The sequence below is a fragment of the Typopeltis vanoorti genome, chromosome 9, assembly GCF_054136105.1.
Source record: "Typopeltis vanoorti isolate ZY-2024b chromosome 9, IOZ_Tvanoo_1.0, whole genome shotgun sequence".
Taxonomy (NCBI): Eukaryota; Metazoa; Arthropoda; class Arachnida; order Uropygi; family Thelyphonidae; genus Typopeltis; species Typopeltis vanoorti.
This window is the reverse complement of record NC_143557.1, coordinates 13,349,664-13,368,943: the sequence shown is the minus strand read 5'-3', so window position 1 is coordinate 13,368,943 and position 19,280 is coordinate 13,349,664. Positions and strand designations below refer to the sequence as shown.

General features: G+C 38.6%; 1 protein-coding gene across 6 annotated transcripts in view; it reads left to right on the top strand.

Annotated features, from left to right (window-relative positions):
* Positions 1 to 19,280, top strand: part of LOC150102890 (cilia- and flagella-associated protein 52) — a 640,784-nt gene that overhangs the window by 477,208 nt on the left and 144,296 nt on the right. For all 6 annotated transcript variants that reach the window (XM_090397376.1, XM_090397375.1, XM_090397374.1 and 3 more), the window contains exon 11: positions 6,712 to 6,860. In XM_090397376.1, coding sequence (XP_090253502.1) covers positions 6,712 to 6,860 — 149 coding nt within the window. The remainder of the gene's footprint in view (positions 1 to 6,711; positions 6,861 to 19,280) is intronic.

Sequence of the window (19,280 nt, the reverse complement as noted above, 5' to 3'; positions counted from 1 at the left end):
CACATAAAAAACTCAGCCCACTTCAAAGCCAGCATACAAAACCTTACATTCCAATATACTGACATAATGGTCAATTTTGACGCCTCCTCCTTATTCACAAATGTCCCACTCAAAGAAACCTTAGAGCTAAATTTCCTCCCGATATCTCAGCCCTATTTCAGTTCACAATGAACTCAGGCTATTTTGTTTGGCAGGGAAAATTCTACAAACAAATAGAGGGGAGAGCCTTGGGTTCACCACTCTCCCCACCCTTGGCAAACTTTTTTATGGAGACGTTTGAAGAGAAAGCCTTAAACTCTGCCCCACAAAAACCAATCACATGGCTTCACTATGTTGATGATGTGTTCGCTATTTGGCCACATGGCTCAGATACACTCCTCTCCTTCTCGACACTTAAACAACCAACATCCCCAGAATCAAGTTCACCTTGGAAAAAGAGGATAACAACAGCCTTCCTTTCCTAGACACACTAGTCACCTACCAGCCTGATGGAACCTTGGTTTTCTCGGTTTATAGAAAACCCACCCATACAGGCAGATACATTCACTAACACTCCCCCCCTCCCCACCTCACAACAATGTGGAGTTATTAATACACTACACAACTGGGCTAGACTTATCTGTTCAAATGACAATGCCCTAACCACAGAACTAAACCACATCCTCAACACTTTCTCAGCCAATGGCTACCCCCCCCAAAAAAATCCGAAAAATACTGAAACCAGTAAACCACAACCCCCCCCTCCCACCCTTTGCAACAACGATTACTCTAAATCCATTACCATTCCCTACATCCGAACCACCTCAGAAAAAATTACTAAAATCCTAAAAAAACATGACTTGACCTCCTGTTACAGACCATACCGAAAATTGGCATCCCTTATCCGCTCTACTAAAGACCAACCACTACCCCTAGACCTACCTGGTGTTTACCAGGTCCCTTGCAGCTGTAAGCTGTCCTACTTTGGCCAAACAGGCAGGACAGCAAATATCAGAATTTCAGAACATAAGAACTACATCCGGTTTCACCAGTACAGCCACTCTGGTCTTGCAGACCATGTTCTGGATACATGCCACAGAATACGGTGGAAGAAAGCCACGGTAATACACTGTTTTAAGTTCCTGTGAAGATGGCAACATGACATTGTTGAAATATTGGAAATATAGATTAAAGTTTAATTTAATTTATATCTTGTGTACGTTGTAAATTCCTTAAATTATTTAATAAGCATGTTTAACCAACGTCTAAGCCTCTTTACGAGAACCTCTCCTTCTTCTGTCTACCAAACTCTGCAGTACACATTTCCCTCTGCCAATCCCCATAACTATCATTGTATAGTCCTGAAACCATCTTTGTTATCTGTCTCTGTACTCTTTCCACAGTTAATTTATCTCCTTCAAATCCTGTGGACAAAATTTGAGAACAGTAGTCTAAGTGTGGTATGATCAGGGTCTTATACAATGGAACAATAACTCTTTTATCTCTGCAGGTTAGCGTCCTTCTCAGTATTGCAGCAATCCTCTGGATTACCATCACCACCTTTGCAATATGTTCCCTGAATTTCAGTTTTCTATCAATCATCACCCCCAGATCTCTTGTCTACCCTACTTCCTCAAGTACAGCTCCTTCAATCACGTATGCAGCCTCCCATCGATGTATCCCAAACTGTACAAACATTCAAGACTGTACATTTTGCTGCATTAAACCGATACTCCCATTCATTCACCCATCTGTCTAGTTTATTTAAATTCTCTTGCAGGGCTGCTGCTATGAGGGTTGTTTGAAAAGTTTCGTAAAAAAATAAGTTAAACACATTTTTTTCAAAAAATCACCTTTATTTCTCAACATAGTCTCCATCGAGGACTACACATTTGATCCAGCGAGTTTCCAATTTTTTCATCCCATCTAAAAAGTGGGATTTGTCAAATTGTGCAAAATGATCATTGACAGCCTTGATGACATCCTTGTTCTAAGAAAAGTTTTCCCACCCAGCCAAATTTTTAAGTTTGGGAACAAGAAGAAGTCACACAGGGACAAGGTTCCATATCCATTGTAGTATTCCGGAGAATACAGTGGATGTGGAACCAATTCGAACCTCAATTTGTGAACTTTGCCATTGCGACGGCCGAAGTGTGGGACAGTGCATTGTCTTGATGAAAGAGCACTTTTTTGTGCTCTAATCTTGGCTGTTTTTTTCTTTAGTTCTTTTAAATAGTGCAACAATGACACATAATAGACTCCTGATATTGTCTTACTATTTTACAAATAGTCTATCATGATAATTCCTTGGAAATCCCAAAAAACAATGGCCATCACCTTCCCAGCTGACAAAACAGTCTTAACTTTTTTCGGTGCTCTTTCACCAAGCATTATCCACTGTTTGGACTGCTGCTTGGACAGGTGTGTAGTGGTGGATTCAAGTTTCGCCAACAGTCACAAATCGATGCAAAAATCCTGTGAATTGCAATTAACATCGCCAAACACTGCATTCAAAAAACGCATGCAAAAAGACATTTCAAATGTCTTTTTGCATGCGTTTTTCATTATCATTCAACAATCGTGGCACCCATCGCGCATACAGCTTTTTTTATGTGCACTTTTTTTGTGCAGGATATTATACATCCATTCAGTTGAGAAGGCTGCAATCTCAGCAATCTCACTCAGCAGTCTTCCATAACAATGCCATGGATTTTGGCAATCATTTCCTTCATAGTGACCTCAGTTGGGCATAAGTTCATCTTCAATGGACTTACGACCAAGTTTAAACTCGTTTATCCAAAAATAAATAGTTTTTAATGCTGATGCAGAGTCCCAATGAACTGCACCTAACTCGTCTTTGATCTGCACGGCCGTCCACTTCTTCAAATAAAAGTGTTTTATCACTGTACAAAACTCGTTTTTCTCCATTTTTATGAAAAATGAACACCGTCATTTTAAATGTTTGCCAAATGAGAACTACGCATCGCACATGGCTAAAATTTTGCTAGGGGTCACAAAAAAGATGATATTTGCTGACACTGGTATGAATGAATGAATTGTGTCACCATCTATTGGAAATTCATCAAACTTTTCAAACAACACTCATGTAACTAATAACCCTTCCCAGCTTCACATCATCTGCGAACAACTGAATATCCCCTTGCAATCCATTAACAGTGTCATTGATATAAAGGTTAATCAATATTAGATTAGTGCATTGGATTGGAGACTGGCTATCTGATAGGTATCAACAAGTTGTGTATGGGGGTGCAATATCCAGGAAAAGGAAAGTTACTAGTGGAGTGCCTCAGGGGTCTGTTTTAGGGCCATTACTATTTAACTTGTATATTAATGATATTGGCGAAGATTTGGATGGAGATATTCAGTTGTTTGCAGATGATGCAAATTTGGGACGAACCATAAAGAGTAGTGAAGATGTTGTGGCCTTGCAAGAAGACTTGAATAAATTGAGTGATTGGGCAAGCAAATGGGGATTTGAGTTCAATGTTGCAAAATGTAAGGTTTTAAAATTTGGAAAACAAAGATGGGATGCAGAATTTATGCTTGGTGAGAATATATTGTTGGAGGTAGAGGAAATAAGAGATCTGGGGGTGATAGTGGATAAGGATCTAAAATTTAGGGGACACATTACCAAAATTGTGAAGACAACACAAAGACTTCTGGGAATGATGTGGAGGACACTGACGTGTAGAAGTAGGAAGATTCTTGTTCCATTGTATAAGGCTTTGATTTGGCCACACATGGACTATTGTGCCCAGATTTGGTTACCGGGTTTTCAGAAGGATGAAGAGATGTTGGAAAGGGTCCAAAGGTGACTGACTAAGGTAGTTTCTGACCTCTGGAATGTCGAGTATGAGGAAAGATTGAAAAGATGTAATTTGCAGAGTCTGGTGGAGAGAAGGAAGAGGGAAGATATGATAGAGACCTACAAGTTGGTAAGGGGGTTGTTATAAGATCAATGGTGGAGAAGTTCTACAGAGAATAGTGGGAGATCAGGGGGAGAACCAGAGGTCATCCCTGGAAACTGTATAAAGAGGGTGTGAGTAGGGGAGTGAGAGGCAAGTTTTTTTCGTGCAGAGTTGTGAATGATTGGAATGCCTTGCCTGAGATTGTGGTGTCTGCAAGGAGTTTGAGTGTGTTTAAGACACGCTATGATGAGATATGTGTGATAAAAGGACCTCCCAGATGAGTCTTTGACTCCATGCGGTCTTGGGTAATAATAATAATAATACAGGTCCCAGTACTGAACCCTGTGAAATTCCACTTGTAACCTTCTGCCTCCTTGATATTGCCTCACCATACACAACTCTCTGATACCTATCGGACTGCAAATCCTGAATCCAGTGACTAACCCGATATCTAAACCCATGTGCTGCAACTGAAATATCAGCTTATCATGTGGCACCCTGTTAAATGCCTTTGCAAAATCTAATATAATGGCAGTATATGCCTTTCCCTCATCAACTGTTCTTGTCACTTTATTATAAAAGGGAATCATATTACTAAAGCAAGAGTATCCCTTAACAAATCCATGTTGACTCTCACAGATAACATTACGCTCATCTGCCCAACGCTGTGTATGGTCCGTCACTAATTTTCCAAGATCTTAACAACTACTTATGAAACACAAACTGGCCTATAGTTAGACACACCCAGTCTGTTACTGCCCTTATGCAATGGCACTAACTTACTTCCATTCCTTGGATACCTTTCCCAGAGTCAGACTTTCGTTGAAAAGCCAGGTCAACATTGCTGTCAGCTCTTTAGCACATTCTCTCAAAACCCATGAAAATTGAAATACCATCCAGTCGCACAGCTGTACTGATATCCAGGGTACTCAGGATAAGATAGAAGTATACATATTGGATAGGAACTTTACAGGATTGATATGGATGAAACCTTTTAATATATGATAAGAGGAAAGATGAAGAGGAAGGAAAACAAGTGGGCAATTCCTTTGAGTATGTGGTTAACATGTGCTTAATCCTTTATCAAAGTGGGAGGAAACATGGAAGGAAAATATGAAAGAACATTTGCATAACATCTTTAAAGGTGATCAAATCATTACAGGATCAGATCTATGTCACAAAACCTGGACAGTACTAAATAGGATTTGGACAAACCATGGCCTATGTGGAGATACTCTCTATAAATGGAACAGACAAACATCTCCAGAATGTGACTGTGGTGCTCCACGACAGACTATGCAACATATTGTAAAAGAATGCACCTTCCGTGCTTAATAGAATTACTGGAATGACTTTTTAGAAGCGGCTCCTGAAGCTGTGACCATATATGTTTTTTTCGCCTTATTATAACATATTAAGACTTATATGTTATAAATTTTAATATAAGACTTATAAGTCTTAAGATAAGTCTTATAAGTATAACACTCATACTTAATATAACATATAAGTCTTAATATAACATAGTAAGACTTAATATGTTATATTAAGTCTTAATATGTTAAGACTTAATATAGATCTAATCCAACCCCTTGGATTAGATCTATGTTTTCCTTCAAAGTTTTTAACTTAAAATATTTTAAATTCTTCAATCCTGTTAATATATAATGGCATCATGATGCTCTTTTTTAACATTATGTTCTTTGCCATGAGCTATGCATGTATGTGTGGTTAACAGGAGTGATTGCTGGATCTTTCTTATGTGAAATGATGAAAATTGGAGTGATGAGTGCATCATTAATGAACTTTTTTTTCTTTTTAGTTTATAAATGATCTTTCTCCTTCTGCAGTAGAAATTGAGGATGAATTATGATATTTTGTATCACAAAAACTGGTATTTAATGTCATTAAAAGGAGACTTCCCATTCAAGTGCCATCTCCTATTTAGGAGGTTGACTACCATGATGTTACTCATGGTTAACCATGGGTGTTAAGAACCACATATTGTCATAAATATTCATGGCTGTAAATCTGTGTGTGTGTGTGTGTGTGTGTGTGTGTTCATGGGGCCGATTTGGCTGTTCTGTGGGACGAAAAACTCGAGTTTCCAGGTGAAAAAAAAAACCCTACCTCCGTATGAGACTGGCTAACTCACCTTTAGTCAGAAGAGATGAGAGAAATGTTCCTGGCATCATGGATGAGAATCGAACCGAGGTCTTTCTGACCAAAGGTCTTTGTCTATACTGACTGAACTATAGAGGCTCTTAGAAGGAGACTACAATGAATTAAAAATAAAATGCTGACAGTTGTCACTACCAAGTAGCTGATAACTTCTTCAGAGTTATGTTATGTGCATTTGTTAATTTTTAATTAGACCCTGAAGGAGCTCTTGACTATTGTTTAGAAGCTCTTGGTCATGTTTTTCTGTTTAATTCTTTATGGTTTCCTTTTAACTGTATTAAAATACCAGTTTTTGTGATGTTAATAGTCTTCTCTCAAGTTGTTTGGAGAAATAGGTGCTGTATGTTGATGGAGTGGAGTTACTATGCAGAGTTATTAACCTTGGAAGCATCAGTTTAATGGTAGATAACTGTTGGCTGTCTATAACAACTGGCTTTAATTTACTGATGGATGCTGGCATCTATTATATTATGAAAACTATTTTCAGTAGTCAGTTAATTTAATTCCTAAAAAAACATATATATATAATATACATTCTCTCTCTCACACACACACACACACACAAAATGATATATCTTCTTTTAAAATATCTATATCAAGATGAAAAATATGTTTTTATATATAGTGCATGTGCCGAGTTGTTTGCTACCTGTTCAACACATCATATTCGAGTGTGGAATACCAAAAGTTTTCAAGAATTACTTCGTATTACTGTTCTCAATATGATCTGCAATTCTATTGATTTCATGCATGATGGCACAAGCATTGTGAGTGGTATGTTAAAATTTTGCCTTTTTCTTATTTCTTTACAGTGTTAAAATATAATTATAATAATATTATTTAATTTATACATCTGCTATTTAAATTGCTATTTAAGATCTGCTATGTAATTTGCCCATCAGTGATGTAGGAAATAATTTGAGGCGAGGAGTAATATGTACTTCTTTTCTGATCATGCAACAAAACTGGATAAAGCAATAGTTAATACAATTGATGTTGGCATCCTTCGGGATGATTTAAATAGACTGACAGAATGGACAAAGAATAATCACTTCCTATTTAATATGGCAAAGTATAAGTTTATGTACTTGATCAGGAAAACATTACAAGCTGTGTACTACATTGATGGAAATGGAGTGGAAAAAATTGATGAGTCTCAAGAGATGGGATAACAGATTAGTGAGTTGGATCAGTGACTGGCTGTCTGATAGGTATCAGAAAGTTGTATATGGGGATGATATTGGGATGGGTTTAACTGGTGATATGCAACTTTTTGCAGATGATGCAAAATCAAACAGAATGCAAAATTACACTTCGTGTTGCGAAGTGTAAGGTACTGAAATTTGGTAAGCTATGATCAGATGCAAAGTATACTCTTGGTGGGGTAAATTTGAATGGAGTACAGAAGATGAGACATTTGGGAGTGATGGAGGAACAAGCACCTGAAATTCAGAGGCCACATTACATAAGTTGTGACATTGTCACATTGGATAATGGCAATGATGTGGAGGACCTTGGCCTACAGAAATAAAGAGGTTATGGTTCCATTGTATAAGCCCTTGATCATGCTTCATATGGATTATTGTGCAGAGATTTGGTTACTTGGTTTTCATGGTGATGAGAATATGTTAGAAAGAGTGTAGAGAAGATTCCCAAAGTTGGTAACTGGTCTTTGGAATGTGATGTACAAGATTTAAAGGAATGTAATTTGCACAGTCTCATGAATAGGAGGAGATGGGATATGAATGAGACATCTAAGTTGGTAAGCAGTTGTTACTGAGTTAATCTAGCAAATTTCTTTTTTCTTAGAATAAGAGAGGTGGTAGAACAATCCCTGGAAATAGTATGAGGGTGTGAGCAGGTGCATAAACAGCAGGTTCTTTGCATGTAGAGTGGCTGGTAACATGCTATCGATAACCTTTCTCCAAGTTAATCTCATATCTGAGAACTTCATTATTGTCAGATCTAATATTTTTGTCCTTCTAAAGCACTTTTTATTGCCACACTGTCAACACAAAACAAAACAAAAAAACAGTTGTTTTAATAATCCTTAATTTCCCACTTTGTTAAAGTGACATATTCCTGAATGCTAACAAAGTCAAGTTCTTTCCTAATATTCTACTTTTTAATGTGATACTGCCATTGGTTTTCATCACTCCCCCAATCTTTTTCTCTACTCTCACATCAGTGGTCTCCACTCTTTGATGAGCTGTTATATTTTTAACTCGGCTCTCTGATCGATAAGTTAAAATTGGTTTGAAAATTGTCTTGTATACAACTAGTTTAGTATTATGACTAATTTCTTTCTTATTTCATATACATTTATTCATATTTATTTATTTTGTTGTGTATTTCCATGTTTAATTTGTCATGTTTGCTAAAAATTCTGCTGAAATAGCCGATTTTTTTTTTTTTTATGTGAATACATCTTTAAATTCAGAACAGTACTAGTTCAACACTATGGGTATGGGACAAAAAAATTGAATAATTAAATCATTTGATAAGGTTTGGCTTAATAATTTCTAAAGACTTAAAGGTAGCCAAACCAACTTATATCATTCGATAGCTGAGGGAATAAAGATTCGCCATGACCTAAAGATAGCGCTCCTCGCCCCACGGATGGCAGTGGAGGGGGGCTCAGAAACTTCCACTCAGTAAAACTTCACACTCTGTCGTGGTACAACGCTCGTTTTAGTGTCAATCAATGACTCTCATCGAGATCTATCGATTGATCTGCCATGGATGTAAATGATGTAAGCGACTATGCCACCGCTTTGGAAGATGGACTGAACGAAAGATGTGGATTTCGGAAGATTGGTGACAATGGAAGAGCATTGGAGGTCGGTGAGCCCGCTTGTGCCATAACGAATCACAAATCGCAAGGAGGCGGCTTTCAGTACGACAAGTCTCAACAAAATCAACTGGTGTACATTGCACTGAGCAGAGTCACTTCTATCAACGGGTTGTATTTGACTAATGAGAGAGACAATTATAAATTTTATCACGGTTATGAAAATTCAGCACCAACTGTCAGGGAGATATGTGACAAATACGAGAGAATGAAGAAACACCACTTGGCGATGCTGGTTAAGCGAGTTGACAGTTTCTGTGGTCGATGATCGTCGACTGCTGCCATCACAGAGGAGGCCCAGATATTAAACGTAGATGATGATCATGACAACGGCGAAAACACACGGCGGGGAGTCTTACTTGTCTTGGCGATCAACACACAGAACTTAGTGGAACACGCCAAAGATATCGAAACTGAGTCCATTATGAACAGATCTGACTACTTGCTCATCAGTGAAACCTGGATGGATGATGCCACACCTGTGAATGTATCTGGTTTCGAACTTAAAGTATGTAAGAATACAGCCATAGAAAGGCGATGCAATCAACCGTCAACTTTGTTGTCATCGTCCAAACGCACTGCCAGTGGAGTCGCGATATACAGGAATCTCAACAGCTTCACTGATTGTCAAAGTATTGTTACCATTGATGTCAGCCGTAAGCTTAGAGTTGAAGAACCATCAGAGATATATAGAGGGAGATATATGCCTGGAAGACATAATGATCAATGGTGTATCTAAATTTGTCCTCGGAGCTGTGTACATTCATCCGTATGCTTCATCGTAAGCGATAGAATGTTGTATCTATCAATCCCTGCTGCAGCTCGAAAAGAATAAAGAAAATAATCCCCAGTATCGAGTCAGACCTGCACACACCCCTTCATCATCACCGGTGACTTCAACGTTGATGTGTCACAAAACTGATCACTGCAGGACTTTATGGAATGCGAGTTTAATCTCACTTACGTTCAGACCACGATGACCATGCTAGGTAACACTTGTACTGATTTGACTTTTGCCAGAAACTTGGACGTATCTTGTCTACCGTTTGTGTCTATCTTCTCTTACCATAGACCTATGATAAATAAAACTATAATTGATTATTAAACTTGTTTTAATTTATTTACACTTCCCAACACATATATAATCCGCTGGCGTGACATACTCACGTAAAACTTCTCCAGCAGTGCTCTGACGCAGCTACATGCGATTTTTTTTTTTAGATTGTTCTGTAGGTTCTCCATGCAGGATGCAATTGACATTTTCAATGTTTCTAACTACAGTCATCCCTCAACTTACGTCTGTTGGAGTTACGTCCTCTCGAAGATAAGTCTCTGATCCCATAAGGGAATAAATAAGATTTTTGGCTGTACTTTCGAACAAGACTCAAGCGAGTGTAATGTAAAGCATGCACAGTGGCAACAGCTCTTTCAGCAGCAACCTCCCTTGGCAGTCCGCATGTGTCTTCAACAGTTCTCTGTCGATTGTGTTTGAGAAATGGATTATTTGTGTATTTATCGTTAAATATTTCACGATGTTTTGTGCAACATGGACCCCACACGCACAATCAAAAAACCTAGTGAAGAATCACAGAAAAAGAGGCGAGCAATTGATCTTGAAATGAAGCTGGTAAGCCTGTCGTTGTGATTGCACATGACTTCGGATGGTCTCATTGTACAGTGACAACCATTATGAAAAATAAGGATAAAATCGTAGAGGCTGTGAAAGGATCTGCTTCCATTAAATCGACGATAGTGACGAAGCAACGACAGCATCCAGTCAGTTATATGGAAAAGCTACTTGCATCATGGATAGAGGATCTGAACCAAAAGCGCATACTCCTTAGCACTACAATCATAACCGCTAAGGCACTAAGTCTCTTCAACATTTTGAAGGAGAAAGCAGAACCCGATTATGACTACGAATTCAACGCTTCTTCCAGTTGGTTCATGAGATTCAAGCAGAGTTTTGCACTGGAGAATGTGAAAATGTATGGGAATTTGCAAGTGCTGAGAAGGCTGCCAAGGAGTTTGTGGAAAAATTGGATAAAATTATTACAGAGGAAGATTATTTGTCACAGCAAATATTTAATAGGGATGAGATTTCCTTGTTTCGGAAAATGCCTGAGCAGACATTCATCACAAAAAGCTAAAATCTATACCTAGCTTCAAAGCTCTTAAAGCCCGTATTACTATTCTGTTATGGGTAATGTGGCTGGATATAAACTGAAACCATTTGTGTTATGGCACAGTGAGAAATCAATGAAGCTTCAAAAACATTAGGTAGCATACTCCCAGTTCATTATCAGAGTAATAAGAAGTCATGGATGACTTAAAAATTGTTAAAGGATGCCTTAATCAACTGTTATGCGAGTGAAATAAAAAACTATTATGTGAAATAAAATGTAGAATTTAAAATTTTATTAATTCTAGATAATTACCTCAAGGGCTCACTTTAGTGAGTACAAGCATGGCCAACCCGAGGTACCAGATGCTGGACCATGCCTTACTTCATGTCATATACATATGTTATATTATTCTGTAGACTGGTCCCTCCCCTTCTTTCTTTGCTTCTTTCTCCTCTCCTTTCTCCTTCCCCCTGATGCTATTAGAGTATTCGAGGGCTAGGGGTGAATCTTTCCTATCTTGCTAAGTCATTTCGTCTTATGCAGCCACTGAAGGAGGCAAGCTAGCCTCAATAGGTGCCGGTCCCAAGCCCAGATAAATGGCGAGAGTTGATGTCAGGAAGGGCATCCGGTCATAAAACTTCACTGCTAGCTGTAGCTATGATATGAGTCAAAGAGAAAATGATATAAGGGCTAGGGCGTACCCCTTAAGCGACGCACAGCCACATCGCCCTACAGCTGTGAGAAGTTGATGAGGGCTACCGTTGTGGTTAAAGAAGTGAGCCCAGCAGGTGGAGAGGATGTTGGGAGTGGGAACACTGAATGTTGGAAGCATGACTGGAAGAGAGAGAGAGAGAGAGGGGTGGCAGACATGACGAGAAAGAGGAAGTTGGACATTTTGTGTGTGCAGGAGACAAGGTGGAAGGGGGGAAAGGCAAAGGAACTGGGAGAGGGATATAAATTGTTCTACTCTGGAGCGAATAACGAGGGAAGAAATGGTGTAGGAATTGTGGTGTGTGGCAGAATGAAGAGCGAAGTACTGAAAGTGGGTAGAAGGAACGACAGGATCATGTGAATGAAATTGGGTCTTGGAGAAGAGCTGGTGGTCATGTTATGTGTATATGCCCTGCAAATTGGCTGTACAGCAGAGGAGAAGGATGAGTTCTGGAATGTGTTAGATGAAGAAATGAGGGAACTGGAAGAAAACGAGATGTTGATTGTCGGAGGAGACTTGAACGGACACATAGGGAGACAGAATAGAGACTGTGAAAGGGTGCATGGTGGCCACGGTGTGGGAATGATGAACCAGGAAGGAGAGAGGGTTGTGGACTTAGCAGTAGCATTTGATCTGGCAATTGTAAACTCGTTTTTCTACAAGAGGGAAGAATATTTGATAACATTTAGGAGTGGTAACAACACTTAACAAATTGACTACATTTTGACTAGAAGAAAACATCTTAAGGTTGTGACAAATTGTAAAGTAATTCCAGCAGATCAAGTGCCACAGCAACACCGACTGCTGTGCGCAGACTTTAAAATAAGATCGAAGATAAGAACCTCTGGAAGCCATGGGATGAAGACAATTAAATGGTTTCTCTTAAAAGAAGAGAGTGTGAGGAATCGTTTTAGGGAGAGGGTGTTAGAGAGGATTTCGGATGGACTGGAAAGTGTATAAGATTGGTGGAAACATAATTCAAAAGTAATCCTGAGCTGTGCAATCGAGATGCTTGGTGAGACATCTGGAAAGATTAGAGAGCAGAAGGAGGGTTGGTGGTGGAATAATAATGTACAAGTGGCAGTGACAGCTAAGAGGAAGACAAAGCAGAAGTGGGATTAGTCAAGAGTGGATAAGGACAGAGAGGTGTACAGAAAGAGAAAGCAAGAAGCCAAGAGAGTTGTTGCACAGGTGAAGGCCATGGCATATCAAGATCTGGGAAGGACAGAGAAAAATTTACCAACTAGCAAAATGTAGAAATAAAGCAGCAAAGGACATCTTACATGTGAGGCAGATCAAAGATGCTGAAGTAAGATTATTATGGAGGGATGTGGACATAAGAAACAGATGGAGAATATACTTTGAGGGACTTTTGAATGAGGAAAATGCAAGGACTCACAGAGAAGGTGGACAGCCTTCTGAAGGAATGGTGCAGAACATCAGTAGAGTGGAAGTGATGGAGGCCATGAAGAGGATGAGGAATGGAAAATCGGTGAGCCCCCGACAGGATTCCAGTGGAGGCATGGAAAGCACTGGGGGAAGAGGGAATTGACCTGCTGTGGGACCTGTTCGTGAAAGTTTGCCAACAGGAAAATATACCTGAGGAATGGAGGGAGAGTACTCTTGTCCCCATCTACAAGGGTAAAGGGGATGCACAAGACTGTAAAAATTACAGAGGAATAAAGTTGATGTCCCACACAATGAAAATCCTAGAAAGGGTTCTTGATGGAAGATTGAGGAAGAAGGTGGAGATTGCAAAGGAACAATTTGGCTTCATGCCTGATAGATCAAGAACAGGTGCTATCTTTGGGTTACGGCAGATGATGGAAAAGTTTTGAGAGAAACAACGGGAGCTACATCTGGCATTTATTGATCTGGAGAAAGCATACGATAAAGTGCCAAGGCAAGAAGTCTGGAGGAGAAGAATGTTCTGGAGAAATATGTCAGATTGGTGCAGGAGATGTACAGAAATGTGAAGACAAGTGTTTGGACCAGTCTGGGACAGACAGAAAGTTTTCAAGTAACAGTTGGCTTGCATCAAGGGTCAGCATTAAATCTGTTTCTGTTTAATATTGTGATGGAGGAGGTGAGAGAAGATGTGCCTTGGACAATGTTGTATGCAGATGACATCGTGCTGTGTGCAGATTCAAGAGAAGAAGCGGGAACTAAACTGGAAAGATGGAGAAAAGTACTGGAAGAGAGAAGTATGAGACTGAGCAGAAATAAGACAGAGTATATGTGTTGCACAGTGGGCAGCGGCCAGGAGACAGATCTGGAGCTGGAAGGAAATGTCATCAGGAAGGTGAGGGACTTTAGATACTTAGGTTCAACAGTGGAAGAAGATGGAGGAGCTGAGAAGGAAGTGGAATGCAGGATACAAGTGGGTTGGAGGAACTGGAGTTAGATGGCTGGAGTGTTATGTGATAAGAGGGTGCTGATCAATCTGAAAGGCAAAATCTATAGGACAGTAGTGAGGCCAGCTATGACATATGCTATAGAAACTGTGGCCCTGAGGAAAAATAACATCAGCAGGATGGAAGTAGCAGAGATGAGAATGCTTAGGTGGATGTGCAGTGTGACCAGAAAGGATCGTCTGAGAAATGACTATGTGAGGGGAACAGTGAAAGTTACAAACTTAGGAGCGAAGATACATGAGGCAAGGTTGGAGATGGTTTGGTCATCTGATGAGGAGGGAGGACGAATATGTGGGAAGAAGGATCATGCAGATGGATGTGCAAGGAAGGAGGAAGCGTGGGCGGTCAAAGAAGAGATGGAGGGAGCTGGTAGAAGAGGATTGAGGATGAAGAACTTGGATGTGGTGATAGCCAAAGCAGGAGGATGTGGAGGAGACTTATCAGCAACAGTGACCCCACTTAAGTGGGAGAAGCTGCAGAAGAAGAAGAAGATTAATTCTAGATAATGCTCCAGGTCATCCGTCTTATATGTCTTATAGCAATGATCTTCACCAAGTTCAAGGTCATGTTTCTTCCTCCAAACACTACTTCATTTCTCCAACCAATGGATCAGGGAGTTCGTGCAGTGTTTAAGGCTTATTATCTATGGAGAACCTTTTCACAAGCCATTTCTGCTACTGAAGGAAATGACCAGATTCTCATGCAATTTTGGAAAACATTCGATATTTATCATGCTATTAAAAATATTGCTGTGGATTGGGACGAAGTAACCTCTCAATGTATGAGTGGCATATGGATAAAGACAATAAAAAGGTTTGTGCATGATTTTGAAAGTTTGTAATAGTGGGCCTAGCAAACAATCTGAATCTCGAAGTGAATGATGATGACATAATTCAACTCATAGAAAGTTCCCCTGAAGAGTTGACCAACGAAGAATTGGTCGAATTGGAGAAACAACTGCTGCAGAAGAGGAAAAATGAGAAAAGGAAGAGGGAAAAGAGAAACAGGAAGAGATAGTTTAAGCAATTTACAGTGAAGGGTCTTGCAGAAATGTTCTTTGCATTTAGCAGTGTTCTTAAAATGGCCGAAGACATAGACCCCAATGTTGAATGCTATTTAATAATAGAAACGAAAGTACATGATGCATTTGCTTGCTATGAACAAATTTATGATGAAAAGGAGAAGAGGAATAAGCAAAGCACATTGGACATTTTCATCAAAAAAACAAAGGTTATACCAGAAGAGCCACAGCGTGATTGTTCACACAGGGAAAATAATTAAAATGTGATTCTGGAGGAAGATTTGGTTGATTGTTTTCCTGTTTTATAGTGGCAGTAACACACAGTACAGTACAGTTTTATAATAAGGTTTAAAAATTAAAATGACAGTATACTTATTACGGTTAAGTCCCTAACCCCTATAACTGTTGATTTAATGTATCAACTTACGGCTTACGTCCTGCCTGAACTCAGACGTAAGTCATGGGACGACTGTATTTTCATTGTCTTTGTCTTTTTACTGATGATTTGTATACCAGATTTATTACAGCAGTTATTCAATTTAGCCAGGGAATCATTCAGACCTTGTACCAGATTTATTTAAACATTTATTTATTTAAATAACATCATCTGCATAAAGTAAAGAGCTGAGATTAAAATCTACAGTTTAGATATCAGATGTAATGTCATTTTCATTCATAATGTAATTCATATAGATGAATTACAGTGGAAATGATATGCACCATTTTTCCATACTTGATTTAACAGTGCACTTCCTGTACCTCTTTCAGTTCTGACTGCTGATTACAACTCAAGTATAGAATATGTATTTTTCTGTATAATGTCCCATTTACATCATATAACTCTAGAATTTTGAATTTTAAACCAAAAAAGCTATGCACCAATGGAACTATACTTCAGGATGTGGATGACCTCCAATAATTGATATGATTGCCTTAAGTTCATAGGATAGGATGTATCATACGTGCTGCAAAGAATATGCAATACATTGCTGCTATGACAAGAACTGCACTTTTTTATTTATTCATATGGAGTTCCTTGACCACCTCTTAGAGCTGGTTGAGCCCTCCTAGTGAGGGATTAAGTATGCATTTTATGACTGTGGATCCGTGTGTTCATGGGCCAGTTTGCTTGTTCTGAGGGATGAAAAACCCAAGTTTTGGGTGAAAAAAACCCTACCTCTGTATGAGGCCGGCTAACTCACCTTTAGTCGAAAGAGACCAGATAAAGGTTCCTCACATCATGGACAGGAATTAAACCCAGATCTTTCTGACCAAAGGCTTTGTTTATACCGACTGAGATATGGAGGCTCTAGGACTGCATTGATAAGTAGGGATAACAAAGTGGTTGTGACACTGTATAAAGCATTGGTCAAACCCACCTTAATTCTAAACTTGGTAAAATTTAACTTACTATGAAGGGACATAATAGTTATATGCTATGGAAAAGACTTTGAAGATAAATAAGTGATCAGTCATTATAGTTGCACTGCTGTTAATCACAAAAATGTGTTAAACACACACACACACACACACACACACACACATATATATATATATATATATTCCAGGACATTTATTGAATTGGACAGGTTATTTAGTGCATCACTGAACTCTGTGTTTCTTATCTTAAGTTTCAAGTTTTTACCCAAAACATCTCCTCCTACTTATCATAGTAGATAAGTGAACAGTATACAGTGCATTTGAACTCTAATGCTTTTTTTCATTCTTTCTCCAAAAGGATAAGTAGCAGTCTTTTAGCCTCAACTTTTTGAAAATTGGTAAGCAGTCATTATCTGCCTATCGCTTGAAAGCAGATATTTAATATCAACTTGTTTTAAAAATAGAGATGTCTGGAGAGTTCTCTGATGTAGGGTAAGGAAATGAAATTTTTATATTTTGCTTTAGGAATTGCATATACAGGTATCTCTCGATTAACACGGTTAATTAATCCTTGATGTCACCGTGTTAATCAAATCTAATAATCAATGGTAAAAATTACAATTCGTCCATGATCGAGTACTGTATTAATAATTCGTTTTATATGATACTCTTTAGGAAAGATAAAAAACGAATGCAAAGTAAATGTTTAATAAATACTTGTACCTAGGTGCAAGTTTTTACTGCCATTTTTTTCTCAAAAGAAGTTTTATCAAGAGTCGTTTGAACAGTTTTGGTTTTTTCTTATCGGCATAAATTCTGTGATAGCAAGCAAAATGACTCTCCACATCTCGGCAAACAAGCAATAAAACATAAAGAAAAAACACTGCAAATATAATATATGATGGTACAAATTAAGTGGATATCGAATCCAACATTATTTCATAGCCGAATATAGAAGCAACCTTATGGGCAACTCTTAGTAAAGGTGGAGTAAGCTCCAGATCACTTTCCTTAGTACTGTATTTTCCATAATGTAAAGCACATCTTCTAGAGGACATGTATGATAAATAAGCCTTTGGCTCTCTATTTCAGTAATATATGATGGTTTATTTATTTTCAGTTATAATCTAGAAATTATTGAACATAGAATAAAAAAAAAAATTAAACCATACTATACTGACATCGGAGGTCGCGGTATCTCTCAGATACAATTTACTGTCAAACATCAAAAACCTTTACATAACGTGTTAAACCAAACTGACAGCAAAAAAACAGTGCGGAATATCACTCGTAACATGAGAATGCATAGCTACTCATGATCTCCAAGCTATACGCTGCATTGTGCAAGAATATTTATATTAAACATTTTGCATGTATCTGTCAGATCAGCTGTGAGTTCCGCAGGGTTAAAAGGTGCATTAATCAAAACTCTTTCCGTCTATATCGAGGGATTGCCTTAATTAATTTTGCCACGTTAATCAAATCCCGCGTTAAGCAAGGGATACCTGTATAGGTTTTTTATAGAACTATAATTTGTGAATATCAGTCTTGGAAAAATTGTTGGAAAAGATTGTTTTGTTCATTTTCATTTTTTGTCTCATCATTTTCAGTGGTGCATAAAAGTTCTGTTTTCAAAGGCTTTATTTATTCCTAATTTTTGCTGTAGATGATGAAATAAGTTGACATGAAGGTATCTTTCCGTATGGCTTGGTTTTTTCCTGTAGATATCTAAAGATTCCTCCGTCTTCTGTTTTGCTAATTAAATGTCTATAAATGAATATTTGTTATTCATTTCAGATTTTAGAGTAGCGGAAAGGTTGTTTGTTCATGTAAAGCTTACATGAGTCAAATTGGAAGAAACCAGACAAAATGAATGTATGAGTTATGTTGAAGGAAAAAAATAAAACTACTCTAACTTCCCACATTTTTACAGACTAGTATGAAAGGATTTTGTCATCTACTTGTATGCTTTACCTAGAAGATACCTCCTATTAGTGATCATCAAGGAATCAAATGAAGTAATCATATGCTCAAGTGAAGTCCATGGAGTCAAAAAAACTCATCGTGGGAGGTCGTTTTTAGGAAACACAAAGTTTATCATACCACTCCTTGAACCCATTGACCGTTCCCACTCCAACCACTCTCTCATTCCAAGGTTCAACCACCCTTCATGCAAAGAAACCACTCCTCACCCTCTTACGCACAGCCTCCTTTTGTAACTTCCAGGGATGGACCCTTGTCATCGCTCCTTCCTGCCGTTCCACCATGTGAAAGAACTCTCCAATGTCTACCCTGTAACTGCCTCTTAATAGTTTAAAAGTCTCGATCATATCACTTTTCCTACTTCTATCCACCAAACTCTGCAGTCCACATTCCCTCAGTCGATCCTCATAACTCATATTGTACAGTCCTTAAACCATCTTTGTTATCCGCCTCTGTACCCTTTCCATGGTCAATTTATCCCCATCAAATCCTGGGAACCAATTCTGAGAACAATAGTCTAAGTACGGTCTGATCTGGGTCTTATACAAGGGAATGATAACTCTTTTATCTTTGCAGGGCAGCATCCTTCTCAGTATTGCAGCAATCCTCTGAGTTACCCTCACCACCTTTCAATATGCTCCATGAATTTCAGTTTTCTATCAATCATCACCCCCAGATCTCTTGTCTCCCCTACCTGCTCCAGTACA